This window comes from Aulostomus chinensis, chromosome 10 (genome assembly GCF_037954235.1).
Source record: "Aulostomus chinensis isolate RoL2024-O1b breed Wild chromosome 10, RoL_Achi_v1.0, whole genome shotgun sequence".
NCBI lineage: Eukaryota > Metazoa > Chordata > Actinopteri > Syngnathiformes > Aulostomidae > Aulostomus > Aulostomus chinensis.
In genome coordinates, this window is record NC_141329.1 from 26,723,326 (window position 1) to 26,732,776 (window position 9,451).

General features: G+C 45.3%; 1 protein-coding gene across 2 annotated transcripts; it reads left to right on the top strand.

Moving 5' to 3' along the window:
• Window positions 1–580: 580 nt before the first annotated feature.
• LOC147255059 (zona pellucida-like domain-containing protein 1) lies at window positions 581–9,120 on the top strand. 2 transcript variants are annotated; one of them, XM_086215280.1, is made up of 12 exons: window positions 581–606; window positions 4,742–4,857; window positions 5,412–5,521; window positions 5,599–5,825; window positions 5,939–6,123; window positions 6,195–6,267; window positions 6,353–6,450; window positions 6,579–6,659; window positions 6,764–6,935; window positions 7,040–7,151; window positions 8,018–8,047; window positions 8,144–9,120. In XM_086215280.1, the coding sequence occupies exons 2-12, from the start codon at window positions 4,844–4,846 to the stop codon at window positions 8,278–8,280; spliced, it is 1,239 nt and encodes a 412-aa protein (XP_086071406.1). In that variant the 5' UTR covers window positions 581–606; window positions 4,742–4,843; the 3' UTR covers window positions 8,281–9,120. The 2 variants fall into 2 exon arrangements, with proteins under 2 accessions (XP_086071406.1, XP_086071405.1); XM_086215279.1 differs by lacking the exon at window positions 581–606 and adding an exon at window positions 3,533–3,624.
• Window positions 9,121–9,451: the final 331 nt, after the last annotated feature.

Here is a 9,451-nt window from a genome sequence, read left to right on the forward strand (position 1 = left end):
CTCCACCCACAACCTTCTTGCTGTGAGGCCACAGTGAGGACCACTGCACCACTGAGCCGCCTCCCCTGTTGCCTCTAAAAGAGCAAAAACCAAAAAGCAAAATTTCACCCAGAGAAGTGTTTTTTGTTTTTGTTTATTTTGCTGCCTTAAGATGGTCTCTCCTGGCTTCATCACTTGCAGAGGCTGCTCAGGGGGGCTCCTTTGCCCTCCATCTTGTGAAGCACAACCACAGCTTTCACCCAGTGGATTGCACCACAGGCCTTGGTCCAACATGTTACGACTGGCCCTCCACCTGCGCTCCTCTCAGAGCTGAAGGCAAATAATAAAATAGTTTCTCAGATGATGCATAAAATCACAAATCCCTGTTGATATCCATGACTTTAGATGAAACGAGGGAGTCGGGGTCCAGGTACCGGACTTAGCATCACGCTGAGGCGCCAACACGTGGGAGACATCAGTTAGGTTTTTGCTGCAGTCCTCCATTCTGCAATCATTGAAAAAGAAGTTCATGAAAGGGGGGGGGGGGGGGGGTTTAAAAGCTGAAGACACTTACTAGTGAATACTTGAGAGGCCAGAAACACTTTTTGGGTGCTCCTTAATAAAAAGGTCAGTCCTGTCATTTAATGTTATGCTTTAAGGGAGACATTCTAGATGGTTGTCACAGGCAGCAACGCTGACTTGCCTTTTTATTCGCCTCCAACCGGTTAAAAAGAATGCAGTATAGAACAGCAGCCCTGCAGTAAATCCACCACTCATTTACAGGCTTTTACTGAATCTGCTTGAGAGGTGTCAGGTCCAGAATCAGGAGAAAGACTGAGAAACTCATTTTGCTCTAAATCCTGATAGAAGAGCAGACGCCTACAGAAACGTGTATCACAGATGAACATTTGATTACAAGCCCTCGGGGGTATTTCCCATTTTTCTAGAACTTGCGAGTGCTTTGTCTCCTCGTGGCCTGAAAAACCAAGAGGGCTCCTCCCAGACGTTCGTGTCACAACACGATGGTGCTCAGATGTGGCAAGCGCGTGACTCAATCCGGCAAGTAGCAGTGCAGTCAGCAGCTGTTGTTAAGGAGAAATGCATTGTTTGGATAACTAAAGCATTCAGTACGTTCTGGTTCATTTGAACATGTGAAGGTGAGACAGAAATAATGCAGGAAAAGATAAGATATCTGTGTGTGTGTGTGTGTGTGTAACAGTAGACTGTACATAAATGAACTGACTTCAATAAAAGTGGAAAATGTCCATAACAGCAATGACATGAACACCATTCACTTTTACACTGAACTGTTAGCATGTGGTTAATTTAGAACATTGGTTAGCAGGTCTGGATCATTTTTGACATAATCACAAAATTGAAGATCATGTTGTGTTGCAATGAAGTGGCTGGAAGATGCACAACCGTGTCTCGGAGAAGAAAGTAAGCGTTGGACGAAAGTGAACAAACGAATCATTGCGAGCGATTCTTTTCTCTCTCTCTCTCTCTTTTTTTTATTTTTATTTTTTTACATGAATCGTCACACCTGCGCACGCCCAATCACGGGTGGTTTACCGCGTCTCCTGGTACACGCGACCACGTTTGGTGCGTGAAACTCCAGACTTCAGCAAGGATAAGGCCCTTATTTTGAACCGAGACATCAAAAGGAATGGAACATCATTGTGGTCGGTTGCATGTGTGTACATTTACTACTGTTTCGTAGTAACGGGCACCAGAACCACAACCTGGAGTATCTGCTGATATTTATATCAAGCCGATAGTCATTTTTCCCACTGTAAGACAACTATGCAGTCGATAACAGCCAACTTGCTTCACTTGCCATTTAAAAACATCCACACCATTATATTCCCCGCTTCCATGGAGACAGAAAGACATGCAGCCTGTTACGCAACACTTGACACATCTGGGTTACCCCTGGTTATTTTCTCTTTATGACATGTGGCAGCGCGAGGCTCATGTTTCCTGGAGTGTTTACGCGGGAATCTGAACTAATGGATCGGATTATGTTTAGTTCAGCAGGACGTGAGACGCAAGCAGGACCAAGGTACATGGAAGTGGAGAATGTCCTCCGGATCCAGACTGACAAACTGGTGATGGCGAAACGGCAGAGGAAAGTAGCGGTGCTGGATGTAGAAACAGTGGTGCCAGTGGTCGTTGGAGCACTGGGGGGCCTTGACCCCCAAACTGGGAGAGGCTCCAGCTGATTCCAACATCTGAGGCCTCTGTCCAGTCCTAAGAACCGCTGAGAAACTACGCAGAGCCTTCCAGCTCCCATGGCCCGGGACTGTATACACAAATCTATAGATAAAATCTATTTACCGTCCTGAGAGCTCTTTTACTGGATGCCTTTATGTCACAACACAAGACACTGGTTTTGCCTCCAGAGAATTACATGATCACCTGGTATATTTCCTTGAAATCATCCATACATGCCTTTGTTCCAGCGGAAAGAGTATGAAACCTTTCCACGTCTCACATTTCCTCAAGTCACACTCTTAGACACGAGAGAGTTGTATACATTGGCAGGGCATTGTTGCAAAGCGTCGCGGCTGCACATGAAAGCTCGCCTAGCAACTCGTGAGGTCAAAAGGGCGCACGTAGAAAGGAATCGAGGGAAAATTAGATATCAACTTTGGTGTTCATTGTTGAGTGCAGCAGTTTTATTGAAGCCTGCCCACCAATGCTTTTGTTGGCTTCACCTAAATTCTCCCTGGTTTTTCATTTCTTAATGTTTCCAGAGCAGTTGTTGTTGTTGTTGTTGTTGTTGTTGTTGTTTTTAGTGAGGCAGAATCCGTCATGGTTACATCATGAATCATATCTTCGTATCGGAACGGAAAACAAATCCAAGAGCTGAGAGAAACAAAGCAGTGGGCTTGCCACTTCTGACGCCGACAGACGGTTGCCACCCTGGTCACGTTACAGTGAAGAATCGGTTCAGACGTCTGATTCCGTGTTGTGCAGCTTCATCTGCACCCATGAAGTGCTTGATGGTGACTCACCAGTAACCGTGCGGATCACTCTGTAATCGTGGGACTCTTCCCTCCTGATCTCTGGGGACGTCAGTCCCGGGACACTGAGACGGACAAACAGATTTTCTATCCATTGGTTTTGTTTTGTTTGTTTGTTTTTTTTGTTACGTGTAACGTTAGCGGGAACTAATTAACGTTTAACGAGGCGATAGAAACAATTAACTGAGCAGCAACTCAGAATTATCAGTGTACCCTGTTTGAGTCTTACCAGTAAAAAAAAAAACAACAAAAAAAGGCAAGACATGATTTGATTGCAAGATATCAAAATATCCACCATTTCCTAAAATATTGACCTTTTCCTTTAAGGTCGTGCTGGATTGTAAACCAGGATAGGGTGTGTATTGACTAGATACTAGAATAGATACTTTAGAGGTGAATAGCCGCTGCTAAATTTAGCCGGCTACTGTAATCCATGCTTGGAGGCCTGACAACACTTGTTCCTGCTTTTCTCATGCAACACATTCACCGAAGGGATGTTGTTGGATGACTTGTCAGAAAACTGCCCGGTTCAAGAGGAGCAGCGGCAAAGACTCTCCGCTCCCCTTATTATAAACCGTGCATTTGATCCTGGCCTAAATCTGACACAGGCCAGGTCCAGGTTAGTATTTCACACGGCCGACCGTCTTCACTGCTTTTGGGTCCAAGTTTTGACAAAATGTGCCCTTAGTAACACTGCTGGCACAGCTAGAGGACAAATACTTATTTGGATATACAAAAGAAATTAAAACTGACATTTGACACGGGATACGTCTAATGTAATCTAACAAGCACCTTTTTCAGATCGTATCCTCATGGTGTATTGTGGCGCGGTTCTTTAGGGACCAGAGAAGTTAGAGGTCCCTTTTCGTGTAATGATGCATCACAAAAGACACAGATGGGTGTGTTCTTTAGTGGCAGACTGTACAAGCGGCACTGAAATCTTCTGTGGACAGTTTGCAGCCTACGGCCATAACAAAACTGAGCCATTTCAAAACTCGGAAGAACACGAGTGACGCTTTTATCACATCAAACGATCTGCGGAGAGAATGCTTGTGATCGGATCTCTGATTCCGCTCTTTCATCGGCATCAGGATAATGAAACATTGTTAGCATGCGTACATTTTAGTTCCCTTCGCGATACTCATCCTGCCCATACACCCACGACAGCAATTACCTGATTTTTTCCATTGCATAACATCATCGCATCTTATTTCTTCCGAAGTTCTAACTTTCAATAAACCCAAATGCGAGGTGGTCATTGGAAAACGCCTGACTCTCAATGCGCCCCGGGGTTTAAAACCCGGTCGCACATGACGTAGGCAAACCCAGGATTATAAAGTATTTTTTGTGTTTGAGATGTAGTGCAACAGTCATAGCATTTGCTAACCGCTTTAAAACAGCAATGCGTGATTTCCTTAATCGGCCTTTTAAAGATTTTTAGATATTAAGATCAAAAACAGGCGGGGTTTTAACTGAAAACTAAAGACAATTTGCTTGTAACCGTTTTAACTCTCTCTTGAAGTACATAAACATCCCGTATGTGTCAACAATATATTTGTAGGGTGGCAAGTATGTAGCACAAAGCTGACGGCGTTGCTACGGTAACCATGAATCCAGGTGGCCATAATAAACAGAGAGTGATGAGAGGCTATCTGATGCCCTGAGCTGTGAGAAAAAAAAAGAAGAAGAAGAAGAAGTGTATTTCATGTTAATTCTTCCAGATAAATGTGTTCCAGGCCCAGCTTAGGTTGCACCATTGTCTGAGAGGTTCCCTCACACGCCCCTTCAGGCAGGAGCATAAATACAGGATCCGCAGGCGGACCGACAGAAGACACAAAATGATGACCTACAGGTGAGTCCTACGCTTTTCTACTGTAAGGTTTTAATTTAATGTAACTGTGATGGCAAAGTTATGGCTCCAAACAATACGAGGAAAACGTTGTAGATGTATGGAGTCATTTTCTCTCTGGAATTTTATTCATTTATTTACTGGACATTTAAATCCTCAACTTTGTCCTGATGCGCTTGATGTGGGACTGACGGATGTTGGTATTGTGAAGAAAAGCCACACATTCGCTATCAACTGTTAGCTGAAACGGTCAAAGCTGCGCGTGAGCTGGGAGGATTGTCAGTGGTTTCCTATCATTTTTGTTCCTCTCTGATGGAAGGGATGCTTTCCGTACACGAAGGCGCCCCTCAGGTGAAGCCTCTTTCGTCTTTCAAGTGATGCAAACTCTAAGTTGCATGAAGCGATTAAGTCACTTTCCTCCGTTGGCTTTTTCTCGTGTGTGTGTGTGTGTGTGTGTACATTCTGTAATGTAAAAATAAAAGCGTCTTTTTCTTCAACCACTTTGAAATAAAATCTGATATCCTTTGGTTTTTCATTGTTTTGACGCTCTCTCACAGATTGAGAACAGGGAGGCTGGTCCTGCTCGTGTGCCAGCTCGGCCTAATTTTGAGGACCGAAGCCCAGATCCCGAGCGCCTGCATTGCAAGCTCTACAAACCGACCTCCAGGTTAGCGCGCTCCTCTTTCTCGAGCTCTGCAGTTGCGTCGGTTTTCGACTGACATCCTCCCTCCATCCCTCTCCCAGAGAACTCTGACATCACCGTGTTGTGCGGCACTGAGCACATGGCCCTGAGCATCTACCTTTGCCCGGTGTACCAAGCTCTTTACAACGAGTCCCTGATGGTGCTCAACAATCAGGTCGAGGTGTCTCAGTGTTACGGGACTGCTGACTGGTCCGCTGACCCGCCTGTCCTGAGGTTTATGTTCCCCATGAATGAAAGCTCGACCTCTTTCTGCGACAATAACTTTAAGGTAGACAGCACAACTTTAACCGCTGTATTCATGAACGTGGCACTTTTATTTTCGCAAAATAAAACAAGGATGAGAAACTTGTGAATTCCTGTCTCAATCTCTTTTTATGACAGATAATCAACCAGGTTGGGAGCGGGGAATTTGCAGACTTCTCAAATGTCCAGTTCGTAAACATCTCCGGCATCGTGACCTCCATAGATCCTTCAGCGGGGATGATCACCTATCGCCCGCAGATCCTGTACAAGTTCTCCTGCCTGTACCCGATGCAGTATCTCCTGAACAACACTCAGCTGAGCGTGTGAGTGTATCCTAACAAGACCCGCCGTGAAGCAAACGGGACAGAACTGACAGACTTGTGTCTGATTGCAGGTCCGGTGTGAGTCTGGCCATAAGAGACAATAACGGGAGCTTCATCAGCACACTGAGCATGCAGCTCTACAAAGTAAGAGCTGACCTCCATGTTAAAAACAGGACACCCAGCAGATCTTTACCATTTGATTTTGTTGTCGCTCTCGTCTGTGGAACAGGATGAGCAGTACCAAGAGATCCTGATGATTCCGGAAACTGGACTCCAACTGAAGACCAAGATTTACGTCGCAGTTCAAGCTACAAATCTAACAGACAGGTAACAAAGTTTCGATGGCTTTTTGTGTGTGTGTGTGTGTGTGTGTGTGTGTGTGTGTGTGTGTGTGTGTGTGTGTGTGTTAGTAAGAAAAAAAAAGCCTCTTTAAATTCTCCTGTTTCCGCCTGAAGGTTCAACATTCTGCTGGACAGATGCTACGCAACAACAAGTCCAAATCCTATGCTCAACACGGGCTACGACCTTTTCGTAGGGTGAGTCGCACACACCCACTGTGCACAACACCTTCCTCCCGCTCTGACGTTCAGCTCTCTGTCCAGGTGCTGTCAGCTCTTGCCATCTCTTCTTTCTCCCCAAGGTGCACCCGTGACGCTCAGACAAAGGTGGAGCTCAATGGGGTGTCTCAGAGGGCGCATTTCTCCTTTGAGGCCTTCCGATTTGTGGAGCACAAAGATCTCTCGGTGTCCACTTTCTACCTGCACTGTGTCACCAGGCTCTGCGAAGTGTCCACCTGTAGCACTCTGATGCCTGTGAGACCCACCTCCACCTCCACCCTCACCCCCCCACACACACACACACACCCATCATTTTGAATGAGTGCATCACTATAACAGGGTTTGTCCACTTCAAACAGGACTGTAACAATCCCCAAAGGCGTCGAAGGAGGGAGACCAGCAAGACTCAGGGTTTGTCAGAGAACGCCACAGTCACCTCAACCGCCATTTTTGTGGGAAAACGGACTACAGGTGTGTGTTTGTGAAAAATACCTCCACTATACACAAACTTTTATTTCAAGGTGGTCAAGTTTTTAGCGTTTTTAAAACATCTTTACCAACTCTTGAATTTTCCTGTTAAATGGGGGCAAGCTGCAGTTAGCTTAGCTTAGCTCAGGTGTTCTTCAACGATTTTAGCACATCCTTAATAAGATTCGGATTTATCGGTACCTTGAGGCCGCAGTCCCCGCTGATCGAGGGAAGAGCAATCCACTATCGTGTTGAGTTTCTGACTCTTTTTTTTTTTTTTCCCGTAACTCTCAGACCCGAGACCTCCAACTTGGTACCACACGTGCTTGTTGCGTTACAGGGGGATGACAAAGATGGCGATGTTGCTCCACAACACTGGCTGCACACGCCGCCTTCATTTAAAAAAAAGGGAATAAATAAAATGACTGGTGAGGAGGCTCACTCGGTAGTTTGAAGGGGTCATGTATATAAATATTAATGTTTGTTCACACTTTTTATTCAGATATCACAATGATATAAGAATGTATTGTAAAGTATTTTTGCAGAAGGCTCTCAACAACATGAAGCAGGGAAAAACTAGGACACTCCCTTCAGCTGGAATGTCTTTCCTCCCATTTCCCTTCACCTGAAGCGCCTCAGTCTTTTTAACTCTACTCATTCCGTTTTGAGGCAAATTTCTTTACTGGCTGCGCTAAAAAAAAAAAGCAGCTGCCTTCCGAGGCGATGAGCCAGGCGTCTTGGCACTTCTCATCACAATAATCGCCACGCGCGTGTTCCCTGACATATCAGGTAGCTGCGTCAGTAATGACCGAAAACAGAATTCATTTTGATCATAGATTTTCTTCATTTCTTTTTTTTTTTTTTTTCAGGGGAGTTTCAGACGAACTCGGCTGCTTTTGGTAAGAATCTGAATGAGAGTGAATCAGAATCAGTCGGTCAGCGATGGGCTGCTTGAGTTTGTGCGTGACGGCCTGGTTCTTCCTCCCTGCTCCCAGGTCAGTCCGCCGAGAGCAACTACAGCAGCCCGGTCGTGGCTGTGATAGTCTGCATCGTCATCCTCACCATTCTCTTCGTCGCCATGGCGGTTTACATCACACTGTACATCAAACGAAGGAAACCAGCCATCCAGTAACGCCGTGTGACTGACCTCCCTCCCGAACCGCCACTCTTTAATTCTTCCATACCCATAAAGGAAGACAAATGACGCCATTGCGCTGCAGAGATAGTAAACCACACAGCCATTGTACTTTTGACTTTTACATGTCATAAACATAGATGGAGGTAGTTTCATGATCGTCAAGAATGAGTTGTTACCGTGGAGACGAGGGCTCAGACTTTGTGCAATAAAGGTGTATTATACTAAATTCTAGATGGAATCATAGGGAAATATTTAATAGCATCATCATTTGTGATCAGGTAGAAGTTGTGAGGGTTTGCAAGGTTTCCAGTTACAAATCTCCCTGGATATTTGTGTGTGTGTGTGCGTGCGTGCGTTTGTGTGCGTGTGTGTTTGGTTGGAATTAGATTAAACACACCCTACGATGGCTAAGAACTTGACTACGCTGCACTATTCTGATGAAACCTTTTCACTACGTAAATGCGGCAGACACACACAGAAGGGTACTATCGATGCCTTCAGTCGTGGGCAAGGGACAAGGAATGTGTTAATCACAACGGAATAAAGTAAATCCAACACTGGGGAGAAAAAAAAAAAGATTCAGTGACACAATGTTGTTTTCTGTGCACTACACGTCATTCTGTTTTGTTTCATGTGAAGGATATGTTGGGAACATGTTGGCCCTGCGATGGACTGGCGACCTGTCCAGGGTGAGCCCTGCCTCTCGCCCGTAGCCGCTGGGATAGGCTCCAGCCCCCCCGTGACCCTTAACAGGAATAAGCGGAAGGAAATGGATGGATGGATGTTGGGAGAATGAAGATGTCTTGCCATAAATTTTTATCTTGAAACGTTTGTCTTAAGGCTTTATGATAAAAGTTACTGCTTATGTTCTGTGTCCGTACGCTTTTTTTAATCATTCCAAGCACATGCGACTGTGTACGAATCACGAGAGCATCCAGACAGAAACGGGTTTCCTGTCAGTGCGTTGGTTGGTTTGTGGTGTGTGATGACATCATGATTAGACCTGTGCTGCTTCCTGCAATTGGTCCTCGGGACACATGAACGTTGTTGTAATATGTGAAGCAACAATCAAGACTTTTTCTTCGGTTTTATTCTGTAAACCTTCTGGGGGAAAAAAGAAAAAAGAAGAAGCTGTGAATGTTTCTCTCTGGTGAGGACAGATGCT